Source organism: Aptenodytes patagonicus, chromosome 1 (assembly GCF_965638725.1).
Source record: "Aptenodytes patagonicus chromosome 1, bAptPat1.pri.cur, whole genome shotgun sequence".
In the NCBI taxonomy this organism is placed as follows: Eukaryota; Metazoa; Chordata; class Aves; order Sphenisciformes; family Spheniscidae; genus Aptenodytes; species Aptenodytes patagonicus.
This window is the reverse complement of record NC_134949.1, coordinates 68,909,305-68,930,814: the sequence shown is the minus strand read 5'-3', so window position 1 is coordinate 68,930,814 and position 21,510 is coordinate 68,909,305. Positions and strand designations below refer to the sequence as shown.

General features: G+C 42.4%; 1 protein-coding gene and 1 long non-coding RNA gene across 3 annotated transcripts; one reads left to right on the top strand and one right to left on the bottom strand.

Moving 5' to 3' along the window:
- The first annotated feature begins 1,914 nt into the window (after positions 1–1,914).
- Positions 1,915–5,673, top strand: LOC143161790 (uncharacterized). Its single transcript, XR_012995596.1, has 3 exons — positions 1,915–3,741; positions 4,074–4,341; positions 5,421–5,673. It is a non-coding gene; the product is annotated as an uncharacterized LOC143161790 (long non-coding RNA).
- A 434-nt stretch (positions 5,674–6,107) lies between these two features.
- Positions 6,108–21,496, bottom strand: CCDC77 (coiled-coil domain containing 77). 2 transcript variants are annotated; one of them, XM_076341038.1, is made up of 12 exons: positions 21,273–21,496; positions 19,628–19,844; positions 18,209–18,351; positions 15,991–16,087; positions 14,581–14,647; positions 13,731–13,825; positions 12,293–12,441; positions 11,699–11,942; positions 10,667–10,792; positions 10,429–10,581; positions 8,531–8,684; positions 6,108–8,063 (listed from the first exon to the last, which is right to left on the bottom strand). In XM_076341038.1, the coding sequence occupies exons 1-11, from the start codon at positions 21,317–21,319 to the stop codon at positions 8,538–8,540; spliced, it is 1,485 nt and encodes a 494-aa protein (XP_076197153.1). In that variant the 5' UTR covers positions 21,320–21,496; the 3' UTR covers positions 6,108–8,063; positions 8,531–8,537. The 2 variants fall into 2 exon arrangements, with proteins under 2 accessions (XP_076197153.1, XP_076197142.1); XM_076341027.1 differs by having other exon boundaries at positions 6,108–8,684.
- Positions 21,497–21,510: the final 14 nt, after the last annotated feature.

Here is a 21,510-nt window from a genome sequence, read left to right as displayed (position 1 = left end):
ATGCAAACTGGCTTCCTCCTGGGAGAAACTAAACTGGAAGGTGCCATCTGGGGTGCATGGAAGGCATCCAGCTGGGGAGCTAGTCCAGAATAACCTCTTTCCAAACAGATATGGTGTGTGTGTTGGGTCATTGGCACCATTTCCCTTCACGGCTCTGCTGCTGCAGAGCTGCTCCTGTGCAGAAGCAGCCCCTGTGCTGTGTGCAACCATGAAGAGAAACCCTCGGGCTGAAGTTAATTTTTAAAAGGCATGCAACGATGATAGACCTTTTTTTGAGAGTCCAGCTTCCTTTTGCAGCAGCCTTCTGAAGCAGGAGGCTGCGCAAAAGGACACTCGCCATTATTCAGCCTTAGAAAATGTGCCAAAGGCTTTTTAAATGGGCTGGAGGGCCACAGAAGAGCGGTGTGAGTCCCAGCAGGGACAGGCTGACATGGGCAGAGTGCCGGCATCCCAAGTGTTGCACTGGTTGGGGGCAGAAGCAGCATCTGTAGTCCCCGGCATCAAGTGCTGAACACCGTGTTCCCAGTGTCCGGGCAGCACCTAGAGATCCTGCTATTACCTGTCACACATTGGGATGGACAGACAGATGGTAGGTTTCCTTTTCCTGAATGTCTCACAAAGGTTTGAGAGCCATCTCCCTTCAGCTCTGCGTTGGAGAGATTTCTCTTGTTTTGGGAAAGTGCATCAGGAGAGTTTTATACCCCATGGTGGAGGCAGAAAGACGTGGCGTTTCTCAAGATGGAAACAAATGCTGTGGTGGGGCAGGCTGGTGAGCGGCTCTGCCCTTTGGGCTCCCCTGCCCCCCGGGGACAAGGTCCGTCCCGCAGCTTTCGAGGGTGCAACGCTTGCGGTTCCTCCTTCCTACAGGCTGTGGATGCACGTGGCGCCGATCCAAGCTTGAATTATGGTGCTACTTCCTCTGGCGCAAACAGAAAGGGCTGCCAATGCCCAGCCGCCACCAGTGCCCATACGACTAAAAACCTTGAAGCTGTGCGCCAGTTTAATCATTGCAAGGCAGAAATCTCATATAAGGGTGTGACGCTCACTGTTGAAGTTTTTTGGTGGTGTGTTGGTTTGGGTTTTTTTCCAGCATGAGAGAAATAAACCAAGTTCCTCATCTTTGTTCAAAAAAAGAGAGAAAATACTAGGAAAAACGTGTGATAAATATGGATCTAAGTTAAACTTTACCATTTAAAGAATGAGAATTGAATGATGCATTCTTAGCAGGAAGTTGTCTGCATTTCTTAAATGAACAACCTTAAGTTTGAAAAATGACAACCGCACTTCGTTGAAACTTCGTTGTGTATTAAAAAAATAAGTAAGCACATTTTTCTCTCATGAACATGCTACTAAAATGGAGGGGAGGGGAAAGTGAAATTATAGGCTAACAGTAGTGTTGTTGACTTGTAAAGAAACAAAATCTTTTTCCTGATAGAACTGTGCTATAATGAAGATACAGAAAAGCTCCTGTCTCTGGAGAAAAAGCTTAAGGAAATAAGCGTGGCATGTTGACGTCTATCTGTTACAATATAGTTACAGTAGAACAATATTAAGGAACAAAATTAATCTGGATGTGTAATAAATAGTGAAATGAGGAACTTGAATAGCCCTAGACTGTACTTAAAGTAACTTATTTTGGACCACTTATTCATTGCAGAAAGCACTGATGCCCAGGAGTAAGATTATCACTGACAGTAATGTTTTAAAAACACCTCACAGAAATGTGTTTATCCCAAGCCTACCAGCAGCCTTGTATTCCCAACTTCTCAAGCATCCCAAGACACACAAGTGCCTGCCCAGACCTCCACATCTCTCGTCTTCACCGGGTGCAATACGGTAGCGGTGGAAACTACAGCCTGTAGTAATCCCGTACGCTGGGGTCAACCCCGTTAGGGAAAGGAACAGCAAGTGAGCTGGAAGCAGGTGATGCAGGAATAGGGTCTGTGTCACATTCAGGTGACTCGGACAGGGAGCTGACACTGCTGATCGCCCTGACGGACCATCCTTGAACGTTGGACAGACCGCGGCTGGCTTCAGGACACACCTCTCCCAGCCCACCCTGATACCCGCTTCAAAGAAACTGACTATTTGCCAGATGAGCCAAGTGGAGTATTTTTTGCTTTGTTTGGGCTTTTGTTTGTTTTCTATTTTGGCTATGTTTCCTCATGATAAAAGCAGCCTTTGATATGAGTGCAGCACTTAACGATGTGCATCTCCTGTTCCTCCCGGCTCCCCTCTCTGGCTCCGTCTCTGTGCATCCCTGCCTCTTCTTGTTATGCTGTTGCTTCTAGTCATCTAACAACTGTTTCTCTGTTCTGTAAATTACTTTTAGCTCTGTGCCAGCATCCTTTCTCTGTAGGCTCCCCAAAGGTTCAATTATCTGCCGCTTGCTCCTTCCCTTCTTTCTTCTTGTGTAATTTTTATTTTAACACTCATTACCAGCTCCACACCGAAGATACCCAACTGTCCCTAGCTTTCACCACCCCGGTGGCTCCACACCCCTCTTCCTGACCTCAGCCATGCTCTGAAGCACAAACAATGACTTCATCTCAATGGTCATCATCGAAACGGCTCAAAGGCAGAAGTGTTTCTAAGAGGAAAAGGCAGTCTCTGAAGACACAGTTCCCCATTATTTCCCTTTTCGGCTCCTCAGGAATGGACCGGGCTGTAAGAGGCATTACTGGTGGAGCTATCCCAGAAAAACCCGTTGACCCTGCAGTTTAACATCGCAGTAAGGGAATCAGTGTGGTCCCGCAATTAACAAACGATTAGCAAAAGGACCTTCTTGCCCAGTTAAGTCGTGCCGGTATGGTGGGGTTTGCTAACGGATTAGTCAGCAATGTGATTTTTACCAATGTGGTTACGCTGCCAACTTTTGTATGAACTGGCCTGAGCCGCGGTCTGAGACTTCCTCTCGCCTCCACTGTTCGCATGGCTGTGCTCCCTCAGTTCGGACTTCGACCGACAGCAGCGCAGTCGCACCATTGCTCTCCTACAACTTACCGGTCGGGAGGAAAGCCTCATTCATGATTCCGTCTTTTCACTGCGTAACTCTCTTTTCACAGCTCTCAAGTCCTAGCTGTCCAGATAAAATTACACAGAAATGGCTGCCCTTCCTCTTCAGCTGTAAAGAGGACACATTTTTACATGAACTTCACCCAGTACCTCTAGGAGCACCTCCTTATTGTGGGTCCTGCCCCATGAATTGGCCTGAATTGCTTTCCGCGCATCAGAACAATCTCTCAGCATCTAGAGCACGTTTGCACTTCCAGAAAAAAGTTTTTATATACTTTAAGCTGAGAACTTTCAAAAGACTTTTCAGGGTTTAGACATTTACCGTAAAAAAAAGATATATCTATTTGATAATTTTGGAAATCCATGTCTTCAAATCTGACTGAAGTCTTGCCTAAATTTCCTCCTTCCCCTGTCTTAAAAGTACCAGTACTTGGTTTATATTTTAAGTGACTGTGCTCATCATCCTTATGTTTCAGGAAGTTCCAAAGATGTGCCACAGTCGTTTTATTACAGACGCTACAGAACACAAAGCTGAGGAGCTCTCCCTGTGACGACACCGAGCAGACTTCTATCCACCCAAGCTAGCACTGAAGAGGAAAAAAACTGTTTTACTGGACAGTTTAGAAGTGACTCTATACCGAGATAAATGTTTACAGTGAGAGAAAGGCAATTTGATCTCTGAATCAATACAGGAGAATCCAGCACATCCTGGCCATGCTTCACCAGGTAAATCCAGAGCTTTTTATTCAAATCAAACCCATTTCAACAATGAAACCCTTCATGCCTGCGCAGTTAATCATTGTCTTGCTTTTAACATTGAGACATTTCCGTGTTGAAAGCCTCTCTGGGTTTTCTGAATAAAATCAAGTAATCCGTATTTACACGTTTGTAATCTGTCCACAATCCAACAGCATCGCAGTTCTTAAAACAAGCAATTTAGTCAGTATAAGTGAACAGCCAGCCCCATCGAGGGCTGTGTTTATAAAGCTGTATTTTTGGAGCTTACTTGAAGGGTGGCCACTCTAACTCATATTCAAAGATGCCCTTTCTCCAAACAGTTCATCTGGTGCTAAATGGGAAATACCAGAAGTCCACCCCGCTCTTCTCAAATACTTCAGTCGTAGCAGAAATGTTTCCCGCTAGTGGGTTAAATCCCAGTTACCTCCGATGGCCAGTTTCAGACAGAAAGTCCTGAACTTTTGATGCAACGTAAGAATGGAAACAAACTTTGTTCTTTGCGCCTAAACCCTATAAATACAGCAGCCAAAAGGAATCATCACAGCTTTCACCTCTCACACCTTCTATGTTGTATCCAAGTGTGTTTTGGTACGTAACCCCAGTCCACATGCTAAAAAATATGTATACTTCTACAGCTAGACTTGCAAATTTAAGACTAACTGTTTAGGAAGTAAAGGGGATATTTCTTACAATTCAAAGCAACTTGGGAATATAAAAGCAAAATATTGCGGAAAAATTAGAAAGAAAAATCTTAAAATGTCCCTTATATGCAAATGACCTATGATGCCACTTTGAATGGGGACAAATGAGACTTCTTTATTAGGATCTTGACTGAGCAGGCACCAATACATTCTAGTGTAGCAGAATTCAATGTCTTTGTAAGCTGTAATTAAACGTCTGAACGACACAGCTTTTCACGAATATGAACAGAGCTACCAGAACAAAGTACACAGGGATGTTGCTCCCAGCTAGTCTCAAAAAAGTATCTGATTATCAAAGAATTACTTCCTGGCCTACATACAGAGGCACTACAATTCCAGAATGTTAGGCTGCCCACAGAGTCCATCCGTACTGGTAAAATGTGCGCGTTTCTGAATTGATACCACTACTTACGTAAGCAATTTACATTGCATACAAGTATATACTATACTATTACTTAGATTTATTCTGACAGCTATCAGAACTGTGGCTACTGTTAATCTGCCTTTCTAAGCACAGTCACAGCGTCAATTAATTTGGGAATTACTCGTAAGTTGTGATATAGGCAGATCACGAGGGATTTTTTTTATTTTGTTTTGGTTTTTTTACCTTGTGTAACCTTGCTGTGTAGGGTGAGCTGACACAGCATACATTCCTATAATCAAGGCAACTGCATGAGTGCTGAAGAACTCCTACAAATATTGCATATAAATAAATCAGAGGTTTAAAGCCAGAAGGAACCATTAAATGATTTCCTGTTAGTTCACATCATCATATTTCATTAAGTTCTAATGTGTCAAACTCAGTAACTTATTAAAACAAGCTACCTTCTCCAGAGGTGCAATCATTTTTTGATTTGAAGACAGAGAGGGAGAATTTGTTACCTCCACAAATAGCTTGTTATAATGAGGGAAAAAGCGCAATCTTCCTGTTAAAAATGTGTGCCTTTTTTTTTTTTTTAACTTCAGGTTCAGGCTACTGGTTCTTGCTCAGCCTTTCTCTGCTGGGATAGAGGTGCCTTTGGTAGTTTTTCATCTTCAAGATACGTGTATATTAAGCAGTCTTCTTAACATAATACAATATGAGCTCTTGCACAACCTTTTCTCTTCTGCTGAATCATCTGTGGTTCTGTGCCTTACCCAATATTGCAACATCCTTTCTGAAATGTATGCATTCCTTCCTTGCCTAAATAAGGCTACACAACAATAAAGTTTTCCCCTACTGCTCATTTTTCTCCTATTTATGCAAGAAACATTTTAGTATCTTGGCTCACAATGAGAACATTTGTCCAGTTCTAACCTTTAATCCTCTGTAGGATAGTCTCCGTATTCCTAGAATCAGCCGTTTTGGAGATCTTTCAAATTCTGTGCTCCTACATACATAACCTGGCATTTAGTTGTATTGAAATGATACAAGTCACACATTACTAACTTAAATTAGCAAAAAAAGCTAATCAGTCTTTGGAGTAAATGCCATTTTTTGTTTTCTACCCAAAAACTGCGGAAGAAAATTGATTAATATAGGTCTTGGAACCTTTACCAGGAAACCCTTTTGGAAATGCCAATAATTCTTTAGTGACATCTTAAAGGGTAGTTGTCAGCGGTAGAAAGCACTTGGCTTTTTAAAGCAGTTCTTGGCTTGAAGGTCCACATTTGTTTTGGCAACATAAAGCAACATTTCACATGATCACATGATATCACACAGAAAGAGCATGTACGATACTTTACACTTCCTGCCCTTGGAGAAATATTCCAGCTTCCAAATAAAATGGTTTTACAGATCAGCATTACCATAATTCCCCCCCCCAAATAGGAAGGGTCCATAGTCTAGTGACAAATTAAGAATAAAGTTCAAGCTGCGCTTTGATTTTGACACACCAGCAGATATATTAAGAATGTTGTCATTTTATTCTGTTCAGTCTTTCAAGTAGTAAAGGAATACTGGTAAGGAAGACAGTAAATGAAACATTTACATCCTTCTTCCCCCAATACTTCCTCCCAATCTTACAAACCTGAACGTCAAAGCCTACAGACTTTATCCAGACACGCTTCATGGCTTTCAAGTGAGGAAAATGTAATTTTATAGGCGATTCTTTAGCTTGGAAGAGTTGAAAATAAACAGAAACCCATTTATTTCTATAGGTTCAAGAGACCTTTTTGCTAGCTTCCCATCAGCTGAATTTAAGTAGAATGGATCCTGCTGAGTAAGTGGCTCATACTTCATTACGTAGCAATTTTCAGAAGCAGCCTTCCAGGACCTGTGCTCACTTTAATTAGCTAGACTTATCTGAGAAAGTACTAGTCAACTAAGAAAGAGTGAGACTAAATGATGGATAGCATTATTTAATAACCTCCCTCATCTGTCCACATAGCATCGACGCCCAAGTTGTTCATGAATCAGTTTCTGAACAGTTCAGCTAAACTAATCAGTGCAACATACTTTAAAACAGCCTCTTGTAAGTTGTAGCAGTAGTTGAGCATCTAGGTACAGACTGTCAGCCACCCACACTAAAGTCTGTTTGTGATGAAATTTGACCTCAAGAACACATACAAAATAAAAGCCACAGTACAGGACCATAAGGGACAGCAAGCTTGTCACAAAAAGGATACACAACTGAAGTGGGCCTTGACTTCTTAAGGGAATTTCCCCTCCCGCATCGCTTTAGCTGGTGCTACAAAAACAATCCTTTCTCCAAATCCTGACAGCACAAAAACATCTTTTGCATATCTGCCTCTCCCAAACACTGAATGAGGATCTTCATGGCCACTACCCCGTCCAAAAGAAACTGCCTGCTTTCACACACTAAATTCTTTTCAATGGGAAAGGAAGTGCTGGTAGCCTATAGGTGTATACTTCAGAAAGATATTATTCCGTTTCTGTCACATTTAACAAGGTAGGAAAGGTACAGTAGGAAACAGAGGCACTGAAATCCCTTCTCCAACACAGATCTGCTCTCAGTCTACAAGGTGGACAAGATTTGCTGATGCTACAGTAAAAGCATGAATACCCGCAATTACAAACTGGGCTGAAGCCATGTTGTAACCCTTTTCATGGTTTCATCTGTTTTCTAGAATGGCGATGTCCTGACATCTGGTATGAAGATAATCATCATATAGCTAGAGTTACGTTTACCATGCAGCAACTAGGCACCTGCTCTTCCACCCCAATCTCAGTTACAATTCAGTAGCAACCACCGCTGTAGCAAAAGTTGACCATGATTTATTGGTACATAACCATGATATTGTTTAAAGCTACAAAGATAGATAATATGGTGGTTAAGGAAGATACTAGATGCCTTTTATTATGGGCTTCCTCTGTGTGTTAAGATAAACTGGGAGGGAGGGGACGAGAAGATGACACTCGATAGTGTAGTGTTTCCCTCCCCCCGAAACATTCAGAACAAGTGTAGATGTTGCTGGTTCCTGCAGATGAGTTCTATAACAGGTTATCTTTTTCCACCACATTAAATCAGTCAGGTTTGTCCCAAGCAAAGGGAAGCCATTTTAAAATAGTTATGCTGTCAAGGGGAGAGTCACATGTAATACACTTTAGTACGTACTTTCTATATGTGGTCTTCTTCAGACAAAATTTCCAGTTACATCCTGAAGTGCCTAAGCAGCAAAACAGTAATCATTTAAACCATTTCAAAAGCTGCTTCTCACATAAAAAAAGGTCAGTCAAGCAATTCAGATCTTGAACTAGATCATTCCACGATTATTAATTTCATTATAACCACATATATGTGGTTTATAATATGCTCCAAATAAAGGTGAAGGCCAGTATACACTGACCCCTACCGCAGATATGAAGGTAAGATAAAGTCATAAGCATATTCCTGATATATCAGTCATCGTGCGCTTTCTATGTCAGTCTTATCAGGTGCCATCTCTCAGCTGAAACAGCAATATAATCTGGCACACTAGGAATGGCTCATGTACAATGTTATGACATTAACTGCAGATTTCCTCAAGCCTTCTGTCACTGGATGCCAGGAAACAGACAGGCAGGAGCTGCTCTCACATATGACTATTCCAGCCTAGCAATGTCCCATTCCTAAAACTAGGATGCCAGCTAATACCTCAGCTTCAGCAGACCCGTAGTTCATTCTCTAAGCCATAGATTTTTGCTTTTAAGTTTTTTAGTTCTCCTTGAATTTTACGGGTTAGTCTGTTTCCTTGGCGGACCTCATGTAGAATCGCAAGATCCTGGTCTGGTCCAATATTCAGAGTCACCTAAAAAGGAAAAGAAAAACAGATTAAGAAAAACAAAGCTGTACAGAATACAATTTAGAGAGTATTATGATGAGGATATGAGGGAGAGAACTCTAAAGGAGACCCTTTGTAGCTAGCAAAGAGAATGCTTAAGCTAATATCACTAGGCTAATGCATATCACCAATAGAAAGGTGCTCCAGAACCAAAAACAAAGAACAAAGCTTTCATACGTTATGGTGGTGTATTACTGGCAAGGAAGAAATCTGGATAGAATATAATCGTTTACCCATAACATGTTGACTCCTTTCTAATTCCTGTATTATTTGGAGACCCACAAAAAAAAGCAAGTGAAAATATTTATCAACTAACTTCTATCTACTTCTAAGTACCTCACCTGATATGATGACATGTTGTCATCTTTTGCTACTGGAACTGGAGGTGGTTTAACTGCTGTGGCCAACCTGCTGCCTTCTGAACTGCATATGATTCAAGAGCAGTGCAAGTACAACACCTAGTCTCAGGCCATGCCATATGGCTGAACAAAGGCTGCTGGATAATCAGAATTCCTGATGGCAAGCTAGCCAGGGCTGCTATTTCCTGTCGCCCTGGAAATGGATAGCATGCCAGCCCAGTCACTTTCAACGGCAGAGCAGCACAGCCCTGGCAGCTGCTCTCAAAGCCCTCTTTTCTCTCTACCCTTTAGGGTGTCTCATTGTCATCATGTAGTTCTCGGTCAAAGATTTTAATATGCAAATCAGGAAATTTAGTCATCTGTAGTCATTTTGACCTCAAGTGATGGGAAGGATTTAAAGATCACTCTGGAGACTTCTAGCAAGTATTTTGTTCCTCTGCCCTCTTGTGGTTACAAGTGTAAAGAAATTAAGAATACAATTAAGAGCACACCCACAGTTACAAAACATACAGGTCTGTAGTAAAGGTATCATAGGCAATTTTTCCCATTCACATGTGCTGTTTAGTCCTTAAAGAATAAAGTTTAAAAACCCACAGCCCAACAAACAATAAAAAAAAAATCGAAGCCTTTAGTGAAGACAAATGCGTTAGTCTACGTAAACTCAACTGTGCGCCAAAAGTACAGAGAACAAGTGAATCGGTGGCACTGCCAGACTCCTGAAAGAGAGTCAGCTGGACAAAAGCGATGCCTAGATCATCCCCTCTAGCATATCTTAGATAAATCTCTCATCCTAAACTCCAAGCAACATCAAGGCTGTGGCTTCCCTTCTAAGCTGTTCTCATGTTCATCTACACATCTGGAAGCTATTACAGAGTACACAGCTTCAGCTTGTTTCTGCAGTGATTTTTGCAGAGTTACAAATGAGATATTAACAGAGGAATAAATAGAATATTCACAATACTTAAGTCAATGATCTACCTCTTACTGGAACAAACCCGAACACTATGGTCCCCAGAAAGAAAACCAATCATAATTTTCTTTGCAGGATATACTTCTGAAACAAACTACTTTACTGCCTTGCAATTTTGAGACTTACACTTAGCTGTAAATACACAGCTAATGTATAATCAGAACAGTTCCTGGCAAGCTTGATGCCTGACTGATTAACAAAGACAAATCTTTTTTGCTTCATAAAATACCCAAGAGGGCAAGTTTTGTCAAATATATCTAAAGGATCACTTAGGAAAGAAATTATTTCCTTAACTCTAGGGAAATATTGCATTTAAATACTGAGAATACACCTCTGTAGAGTAAGCCCGTAATAGTCTGCCTCAGAAATGCTTAGCTATTACCTTAAAAAGCTGCTTCTCTACATCTTTCAGCTTCTGCTGAAGCTGTTTAATGTCATTCTTGAAGCCTTCCACTTCCATATTACGACGTTTTTCCAAGGCCTCGTATCGCTGCGTCATCAGCTTCAGGCGCTTCCTCATCTTTTCTGAGCGTTCCTATGGAGATGAAAACTCAATAGGGTATACAAAATAAAGGCTGCAAGATCATCACATAGCTAGCAGATGATTACAGACTAATTACCTTAAAGAGTTCTCTGCCAACATCTCCCTCCTCACGAATCCTAGCCAGCTCACCTTCCAGGGTGACACACTGCTCTCTATACATGTTTGATAGGCGCTGTTCCTGCACTAGCTGTTCTTGCAGTGACTAGGACATAGGAGGAACAGAAAGAATCAACTCAAAAGCCAGTGCTCACGAAACTTCCCCTGCTCTGGAAAAGCAAGAGTGATAGATTGACAATATGACAGGCAAATAAAAATTAACAACTGGAGCTACAGCTAATGAAATAACTAGGTAAGGACAATATTCTAACACCACTGCCATTACCAAAACCTTTTAGTTAGGTTATCAATTCTGCATGACTGCTCATCATCAGTTAAAGAACTCTCTCCTCTTCCCCTTAAAAATAATATTCAATTAATGCTGTAATGCCCCTTTTCACAGCTGCTTGCCCAGTACTGCATTTCAGAAGCATCTGCATTCAGTGATAGATGAAAACAATTCCCTACTGCCTGTTTACTTTCCAATTCCTTACTGCCTGTTTACCCACTTCAGATCTCCCAACTTCTCACTGGAAGGATAGTAGAAGTGGAAGAAAAATCCTGACTACTGTAGGAGAGCTGGGGGGAGAGTAAGTCCTTTCAGTTGATGTCCCCGACAGCAGCAAGGAAGATACAGACACTGCATTCTAAGTCCATTAGCTGAGAGCATTTACACTAGAAGAAAGGCACGTGCAACAAGCAGGTTAGGAACTGTTGGCCCACATGTCACGTGGCTGGCAGAAGTAGGGATTTGTTCTGGGCATAAAAGAAACTGACGGTGAAGTGCTACCATAAATCCTAACTATGCATTTTATCTGAAATTTGCAAGCAATGCTTATTTTGAGGCAGGAGAGGGTTTTTTTACATTAGTGCCAACAACAATGTAACCTATGGCAAGCCAGTACAGCTTTGAAACAGCTGCTAGCTACTGCCTATCTTGGCAAAACCCAGATGCTTGCAATTTTCTAGTCAAAACCTGTTAAAGAGCCTCTACCTAGGACAAAAAAATTACCTTTATTTCTCTGCTGTGGAGTTTCCAAGCTCCATCATCTGCTCGAAGCATCTTCCTGGTATCTCTCTGCTGCTTCTCTCTTCCTGGCTCCCTGCTGATAATAAGCTGGTCCAGATCTTTGTCAAGTTTCCTCAACAGACTGTCCTTCTCTGCCATCCATGCTTTCTCATTGGCTCGGGCATCAAACTTGAGCTGGAGAAAGTCACGGGTACTCTCATATAAGAGATTTTGGGTCTTACGGAGTCTGTAAAAAGGGATCCCAGTGGAGTTAATTAACTTCTTTCCTAGTTCCTACGTTAATTTCCTCAGTCATCATTGCAAGTTGGAAGAAGCACGGAATAAAAAGATGCGTGCTTTCCTAACGAGTTTAGCTCTTCTCATCTAATGAACAAGTGATATTCTTCCAATGTGAAATAGGATTTTTTAATACGTAGATTATTCCATTCATCTTCTTCCACACACACTACCAAACAGATGGCTGCATAATTTGCTTTTCTGCCTGCTGCAGGAAGCAACATATTGAAAGCCAAAATATTTCTGTTGTTCCCCTCTCTTCTCATCTCATGACTACATCATGGTCATTCTCTCACTCACTTATCTGTTATAGTTTTGATCTTGTCCTGGTCCCGCTGATGCTGGACCTGGGCTTCCTCCATGTGAATCCGCCTGTCCTCTAGTAGTGCCTCAACCTGTTCCTTGGATAATTTTGTCTGTTCTTCTATCTGAGCTTGCAGGGCCTCCACCTGAATAAGCAAAGACATTACTGAATAAGACCTCACAGCAGCTCTGATCCTGTCCTTGCAAGTCTCTTTTAAATTCCAAGATTGAGATCAAAGACTCTACCCAATAATACCTTTAAGAGTTCTAATTTCTCAAATTCTTATTTTTGTTTTCATACTAAGTATTTCAAACAACTAAAACATGTTAAGAAAAAAATCATGCTATAGGCAAGACAGGCATATTATAAGCAGCAACAATAGATTGAAGATATTGGAAAGATTTAAATTGCACACAGGATGTGACAAATCCTGTGGCATACGCACAGACACTTCTGTCCCTATGCTACCATCTTTCAATGAAATGGTGATATAAAAATACCTAAATTCTAGGAAGGCAGCAAGTCCACATATCTTGAACAAAAGAAATTACTCAACCAGAATGAATTACTAAATGTAAACAGGATAAGTGAAGGAGAGGGATGCAAAGAATCTTGATCTAGGGCACATAGTCAGGGAGACAAATTGGAACAAGTAATTGAAAAATGTGCATCTGGCCTATGTGTAAGAAACTATCCGAAAAAACTTGGCGTGTATTTCGATCGCTTATTTTTATGACAATTTTGTATGATGCTTTTGCTCAAGAATAAGTGTTGTTAGACAGCTAACTGGCCACTAGGTCAGTCACCACTGCCCTTGAATAAAAAAAACCAAACAAACAAACAAGCAAAAAAAACCCCTATCTGCTGTACAAGTTTGCTCTTTAATTTGCTTTTCTTGACTCATCCTTCCTCGTGCCTTACATACAGCTTCTGGTATCTTCCCCAATTCACGATTCTGTACATTTTATCTTTCATTCTGTCATGCTGTCTACACCCTATCTTTCGCTGAAGTCTAGCAAAGGGAACATTTCATTGTAACATTTGCATTTTATCAGGGCTGCCTAATTCCGTCTCAGACACATTGCCTTTGTCAGACCTCCACAAAATACCCAACCCTACAGATCTTATGTGAGTTTAATGTAAATTCATAGCCACAATCAAATTATGGGAGATATGGCAACACATTCCAGTTGACATTACTGGAACATCTGCTCATGTAAAGCTTCCAGAATCAGACCCAAGTTCTTAAATCTAAGCCTACATTCATCGCAAAGAAACAGCTAAGTAAACTGGTAGAAAGTAGGAATCCATAGTGAGATGTGGGGACTGATAAAATTGATATGTCTACATCTTATCTAAGCAGACAGCATATTTGTCTAGCATAATTTCCTGGACAGCCAGGAATTATGTCCATCGGTTAGCAAATGTTTTTACCTGAAGTAGAAGTGTCTGATTATCTCTCTGGTATCTCTCAGGACTTTCTGGTTTCTCTCCTTTTGCTGCTGGTTTTGAAGTGCTCCTCTTGGTGCCTATTGCAGAAATTTAACCGAAGTAGAAAAGGGTTTTCCAATCTACCTGCAGTACCTTTCCAAGCATGAAATAGTCTATGTTCTGGCAGGCCTACAAGAACAGGAAAAAGGTTGCCACTGCTACAGTCACAAGGACTTCTAGGAGGCCTAGCTGGAAGAAAAGAGTTTCAGAACTTACGGTGATCGCATACCTTTAGCCCACGCTATTTAGGCAACCTGCTAATTTCCTTGGCATATATAGAAAGCAAAGTTAACAAGTTTTCTTAAATAAATGATGAATAGGCAGATGACACAGCTGCACAAGCATCAAGCCTTGAATAAGTTTTGAGCTTGTTAGCTAATTTCAGTCAATTTGGAAGAGGCAGTTCTGTCAAAAGAGAAAATCAGTAGGCAGGCATACAGACCCACACTACTGTCTAAACTAAAGGCAGGCAGAACCTTACACCTCGGAATGGCTGAGGTGCCTGTCCAGTTGGTACCTGCATAGTTCCAGAACAGCCTCCACGGTCATACCAGCCTCTTTCTTAGCTGAGCAGATCACGGACATGAGAGCCAGCTCAGGTTATTTTAAAAGATTTTGAAGGGAAGCCAAGAGTACTGCATGTATATGTATGTACACATAGACACATTTAGGGAACTTAATAGAGGTATACCAAAGTACTCACAGTAAGGAATTCTTTTGGTATACCGGACACAAACACACAGAGAAACAAGTATCAACAGCTGAGCTGCTGTTAATCAGCTTGGTGTGGTACCTGTTCTAGAAGTATCATTTCGTTCATGTGACTCTCTGGATTTAGCTGGTCTTTGCAGAACAGTAACCTATAGAAACAAGATTAGATATCTGCGCTGAACATCTGACTTCTCCAAAGTTGCAACGATCAAGAACAAATCTTAGAGTAAAATGAGATCTACAAAAGAACAGCATTACCTTACTTCTACCACAATACAAGGAAGACATTCACAAGTGTAATGTTCGTGTTGAAAAGTTTCCTTTATCATGGCTGAGTTTTGCCATTTCCACCTCTATTTTTTTTCACCGAAACAACTGGAAAGTAATCCTGCCTTTGCTGGCTTCATTAGGATGAAAATCAGCACCCTCAGCAGGAAAAGAAGCATTTTGGGGACAGAGAGGAGAAGAGGAAGGTAAAGATGAAGATTATGTTATTTCCTTCTTTCATACTCCTCCTTGCCTTAGCAAGACAGAGAAACATGAAGCTTGACTTATCAGGATATTCACTCAAGCTACTGAACAAGCCTGGGATAAAAGCTAACCGATAAAACTATTGAAACAACTCAACTGTTGAACTGAAACCCACCTAACAAAAACAGGAGGCCATGAGGGAGCAGCTTATAACCCCAATGCTTATCTTGAGGTCGATGCTATATAATAGGCCTAATTTTAGAGCTACCCTGTATCAGGGAATTTTAAAGCTTCTGTGAGATTTTTGAACTGCTTGAGCAGTGCGGAGCAACCACAAACAATGCAGCATATTTCAGCCTTTTTCTGCACCTTATTCCAAGACAAATCCTATATTCCATCATAGTTTCTGTATGTCCGAATCATTCATGACCCGTGACTTTCTTAAGTAGGTTCAACTACACTGCACTTCATATGCGCTGCCATTTAATCAATTTGACATTATTTCTGAAATACACGATACAGTATTGCCTAGAGGGGATGGCTCTTCTGCAGTCTCCTGCCCAGGAAACTGCTGCAGCAACCCAACACTGCTTTATTCTTTACTGATGCCCTAAGAGATAGGGACTCTGAGATAGCTTATCTTTGAACACCGCACCTGGTCATTTTCTGCACTTCCTTTTTTTCTTTTTCCCCTTTGTAGTGTTCTCTCCAACTTCTCAGTGACCATTTTTTGCCAGGCTTCAGACTCCTATCTGACGTTTAGGAGGCTGATCTGGAGGTATGTTTTGAAGGCAGAAGGGGACTGATGCTAAGAGGACCTACTTCCAGTGTGCTTGTTCCTACTTATCTGTCAGCAGCTATACTAAAACCTGATGTTGCTACAGAGCTACAGATCCCTCCTGCTTTGGGCTCATTTAGCAACTTTTGACTTGTGGGACAGATCTGGTCTGTGGTCGGCCTCTGGGGTACAGATCTTCATGTTACAATCAACAGCAGAGTTCTACAGAAAAATGGAACTTGCCTTATGTGGAGGCTCCTTGTGAAAATATGTAATTTCCCCTTTGTCTGTTCCCACTAAAGCCAGAAGATGTTGAATTTTTTTTCTATCCTCCAGTTCCCTGGAATTCAAGGAAAGTGGTCAGCACATTGCTATTTTTACGTACATCAAGACATTGTGATACACTGTCCTCCTAGTTTACTCGTTAATGCTTACAAGTTTTCCAAACCGTTGCAGTTCTTGAGAATACTGCTTTAAGAACAGACTCACAAAGACACTACTGATGTTGCCAATATAATATGACCACCAATTCCGCTGGCATTGGGGAGCATTTCTCTTTTCAAATATGACAATACTACATAGACTGATACAGCAATAGCACATGGTGGTAAAGCATTTGCATTCCAGAGTTACGAACTACCTAAAATCCTTTCAGATACTTCATTCAAGAGATCGTAAGTGTCCATTGTTTTTAAAGCAAACTACATTAAGGGCTGTATCAGACTTTTCGTCACACTCTTGAGAAGTGCCAAAGCACACCAACACACGTTTTGACTTAAGTTCTTGAAACTCTTGATACTATCACCCACAAATGTTCTGAAGAAGGTTGGGAACTCTTTTGCCACTGGCAGCTAGTCTGGTACAGCAGGTTATATTCCAGTTCACCAACTGAATGGCATTAAAAAGGAATGGCTGTCAACATCATCTCATAGAGCGAGAGGAAACTATTTGCTTTGGTCTGTATTTTCTATTTGAGCTTAAGTGTTTTTAGGGCTGAGGGAAGAAGTTTTGCCAGGCAGGTGCAAGGTCTGTGTATTGGGTTTGCGTGGCACGGTTTTGGTAGCGGGGGAGCTACAGGAGTGGCTTCTGTGAGAAGCTGCCAGAAGCTTCCCCCATGTCCGATAGAGCCAATGCCAGCCGGCTCCAAGACGGACCCGCCGCTGGCCAAGGCCGAGCCCATCAGCCACGGTGGCAGCGCCTCTGGGATAACATATTTAAGAAAGGGGAAAAGTTGCTGTGAAACAGCAACTGCAGTCTGAGAGAGGAGTGAGAATATATGAGATAAACAACTCTGCAGACACCAAGGTCAGTGAAGAAGGAGGGGGAGGAGGTGCTCCAGGCACCGGAGCAGAGATTCCCCTGCAGCCCGTGGTGAAGACCATGGTGAGGCAGGCTGTCCCCCTGCAGCCCATGGAGGTTAACGGTGGAGCAGATATCCACCTGCAGCCTGTGGAGGACCCCACGCTGGAGCAGGTGGATGCCCAAAGGAGGCTGTGACCCCATGGGAAGCCCATGCTGGAGCAGGTCCTGGCAGGACCTGTGGACCCGTGGAGAGAGGAGCCCACGCCGGAGCAGGTTTGCTGGCAGGACTTGTGACCCCGCAGGGGACCCACGCTGGAGCAGTCTGTTCCTAAGGACTGCACCCTGTGGAGAGGACCCACGCTGGAGCAGTTCATGGAGAACTGCAGCCCGTGGGAAGGACTCACGTTGGAGAAATTCATGGAGGACTGTCTCCCATGGGAGTGACCCCACGCTGGAGCAGGGGAAGAGTGTGAGGAGTCTTCCCCGTGAGGAGGAAGGAGTGGCAGAGACAACATGTGATGAACCGACTGCAACCCCCATTCCCCATCCTCCTGCAACACTTGGGGGGAGGAGGTAGAGAAAATCGGGAGTGAAGTTGAGCCTGGGAAGAAAGGAGGGGTGTGGGGAAGGTGTTTTAAGATTTGTTTTTATTTCTTATTATCCTGCTCTGATTTGATTGGTAATAAACTAATTTCCCCAAGTCGAGTCTGTTTTGCCCGTGATGGTAGTGAATGACCTCTCCCTGTCCTTATCTCGACCCACAAGCCTTTCATCATATTTTTTCTCCCCCTGTCCAGCTGAGGAGGGGAGCGATAGAGCAGCTTGGTGGGCATCTGGCATCCAGCCAAGGTCAACTCACCAGTCTGCTTAAATCAGAACCTCTACATTCAAACGGGCAACTCACAATTCAAATCTGAATCTATGTTCAACTTCTGCTCTTCCTTCTACTATTGGAATAGGAGGAATAATAAGTGGAAACATATTTAGCAGCCCAACAGATTGCATCCCACCTCCAAGATAGGTACGATTTCATAGGAGACCTCCCTGGGAAATGTGGCATAATTGCTTCTCTGAAGACTCCAGATCTGGATAAGAACTAGAACATAATGCATGGAATTGCTACTGCCAGTGACCCAGCCCACCATCTAAGACAGCACACCTGATTTTCAGCCGGTCATTCTCTGAGTAAAGACGAAGGACGTGTTCCCTCTCCTGGAAGAGGTAGACTTGCATATCACTCAAAGCCTTTTGCAACTCTGCAATCTCCTCTTCTCGCTGACGTACTTCCCATTGCAATTTGTGCTAGGTAGAGAGAATGAGGTACTTGAAATGATAGAGAGCATTGGGCAACACTTACAAACTTCACACTGCTTGTGCCCTGAGCCTGTAACTGGTATAGAACAACTGCCAGTTCAAGTGAATTATTTTATTCTCTTACAAAATTTGACCAGATGAGGGCAGTATTGGAAAAATGATAAAAAATAAAATGTTTCAATGGGGAGTTCAGAGCCCTGAGAATCATTGTCACTATACAACAGTCAAATAAGGCCCAAGCTAGGGTCTCCAGTTTCCAGTGGTTGCACTTCTGCACTGGCGGTCAGAGTGGCACAGCTACGGGGAGTCCGACATCAACAAAAACCTAGCGAAGCCACTGTAATAACACTTACTCTTAAAAGAAATTACTGAAGAATAAACATTAAAATATCCATATGGTTTAGTAGTGAGAAATCTGGCTAGTTACTAAGTTTCACTAATGATTTTCTACCTGGTGTGGAAAATTAACAAACCTTTCAGAAAACCATTCTCGTAGGAGAGAAGGCACTATTTTGGAACCTGCCCCTCTTTTTCCCATATGTTGAATGAAAGTAACTTGTATGCCACATATTTCCCCGAGGGCTTCTAGGCTGCTTCAAGCATGGCCTCGATCACCTCGGAAGTGATCGTTCTGTTCCCAAAGGGTCATTCACAATTACAAAGATGACTGCTAGACAGATATATGCTGTAAGGCATATCAGAGCACTGAATATCTTACAGATATTCCGTAAGATTTCTTCCCCTTAAAAGGCAAAGATTTTTAGGTTTTGGAGTTTCTCTTAAAGTTGCATTTATTTGCTGTGTAGTATACTGCTTAATAGCCTATGGCCAAGCTTACAAATTCCATTGCAGTAAATACAAATTATATCTGTATCTGAAAGCCCATTAAATTTGGACAAAAGACCACTCATTCTTCACTATGAGAAACAAGGGAAAGAACTTGGACAACATGGAAACTGAACATCTAAACTCAGGCTTTGATTCTAAAGAAACAGAAACAAACAATCCACTGTGAAGATATAACCAAACTGTAATAACTTAAGAATAGAAGAATATCCTACAGGCATGTTTCTGTTTGCTTTGATAGAAGACAGACAGCTAGATTTTACAATCAAACCCTGACACCTTCTTATTTCTTCTTAGCTCAGTTCGGCCACATTACTGGTAAGATAAGACCATCTGTGCTGAGTTTTAAACTGAAGAAAAATATTAAGTTTGTGTAAGGATACGTAGTCCATCATCATTCAAAAACTCTTTTCCTAACCTGCTCATCATACGTTTCTTTGTATCTCTCCAGCCTTTTTACCAAATCCTCATGTTCCTCGTCAAAGTCAGCGACCTTCTTGCGGTAGTATTCCAGCAGCTCCCGGGAGGGACGGAGAAAGGCCAAGCGCTCACTGATTGAAGGGAGAGGAGTAAAGTCCTCCTGACTCGGAGATTGAGAACTAGCATATCTGGATGAGACACGGGGGGTTGCCAGCCTGGACAGAAACAGTTTCTAATGACATGTAAGCTTCAGACAATAAAATAAAAAAAGCTTTCTAAAATAGTTAAAAATAGATTTTCAATTTTAACACAGGTTCAATTTCAAACACAGATTAGCTTGTCTGTGCCCCGGGTATTAACAGGAGAGCACAGCATTTAGGAGAACCAAAAGCTTTGGTATAGAACAGCTCACAGGCTTACTATGCTGTGGAGATGGGCCAACTGATGGAAAATGGAGAAAGAGGAATGTTACGGAAGGAAAGTCTCATAGGTTATTTGGGGAGGGCGAACGCGAAAGGAAGAGGAGGAAAGAAAAGGAGGAGACAACAAAGGGGAGAAAAAGTCCGTTGTCGTGCAATTAGAAGCAGCAGCCACTGTAAGATAAACAGGAAGACATAATCTGTGACAGAATCACTATCTGATATCCAGAGAGAAAAACCCTTTCCAAAGAAAGACTGTTGAATAAAGACAATAATTCAGGTTAGCTGATGCACCAGCCACCAAAATTTAAGGTGTAAGTCTAGGAATCTACACGCTTTCCTTTCTGGTGTACTTGATGTTCTGGCTCACATAGCTTGTCCACCCTTGACAGTGAAACAGAAGCTTCCAAGTTCTTGAATCTTGACGTACTAGATGGAAAACATGTCAATATTACATAAATCAAATCAAGAATATGTATGTGTAATCACATATCTGATTTTTCTTTCAAACGATGTTTACTGCATTCAAACATTTAATCTGCTCAAACAAGCACCAAATTTGCAAATAGAGCTGCACATAGAGTTCAAAATTCTCTTGGAAAGTGTTCTTTTCATTATTTATGTTGACCTGACAAACACTTTTTTTTATTGATACCATGAGTAACAGAATTAAAGCTAAGAAGCCTCTTTACTAAAGATCTGCTTAACAAAAACACGGTCCAGAATCTGATTCCAGAGACGGTGCCAGAACTTTGATCATAAAGTGATCTGGCAGGTGACACTGAGGCAGCGGTGACCTTTATGGACCAGCTCACCAAAGCTGCTTAGATCAGAACCCCAACGTGCTACAGCCATGAAGACGTGCCAAGCTCCTTAACTCCTGGCACTGTAGGAAAGTATTACATATGTAATAATATGATTATTTCATGTAGGAACTTTCCCACAGCTGTGCCCAGAAACGCCTTAAACAACACACTTGGAAAAATAAATAACAGCAACAGAAGAAAACAGGTAACATAGGCACAAGGTGAATACTTTATTACTGAACTAAAGAACAGTAGAAATGGAAAGGCGTAAGGATAAGGAAGCGCAGCAGGGACAAGAGCGGACAAAACGGTGCCTTACGTTAAGCCTGGCTACCGGACAGAAAGGGAAGAGCTCCGGGGCTAGAGCCCGCAGAGCAGTTTCGGCGCGGGGTGACTGCGGAGGCAGCCCCCACACTACCTTCTGGAGCGAGGGGAGGTCCCCGCAGAGCAGTCCGTCGCGCTCATGGCGCCCCTACGGAAGGGTCGGGCTCGCCGCGGGTAGGGGACAGAAGCTTCGAGCCGGGGCTCGGCCGGGCCCCTATGGCCCCGGGAGGCTGGCGGAGGCGAGGGTGCCCGGCGGAAACGCGAGCTAGGGCGCGTTGTAGGCCCCGCTGGGAGCGGCCATAGCCGCGCGGAAAAGCCCCTGGCGGGGCCCC

Coding starts and splice junctions, on each gene's coding strand:
- CCDC77 (XM_076341027.1), bottom strand. CDS start 21,319: ATGAGCGCGACGGACTGCTCTGCGGGGACCTCCCCTCGCTCCAGAAG. Junction 18,352..19,627: donor AAGAAACGTATGATGAGCAG/GTTAGGAAAAGA, acceptor CTCTCTACCTAG/CACAAATTGCAATGGGAAGT. Junction 10,793..11,698: donor TCCACAGCAGAGAAATAAAG/GTAATTTTTTTG, acceptor CCTATGTCCTAG/TCACTGCAAGAACAGCTAGT.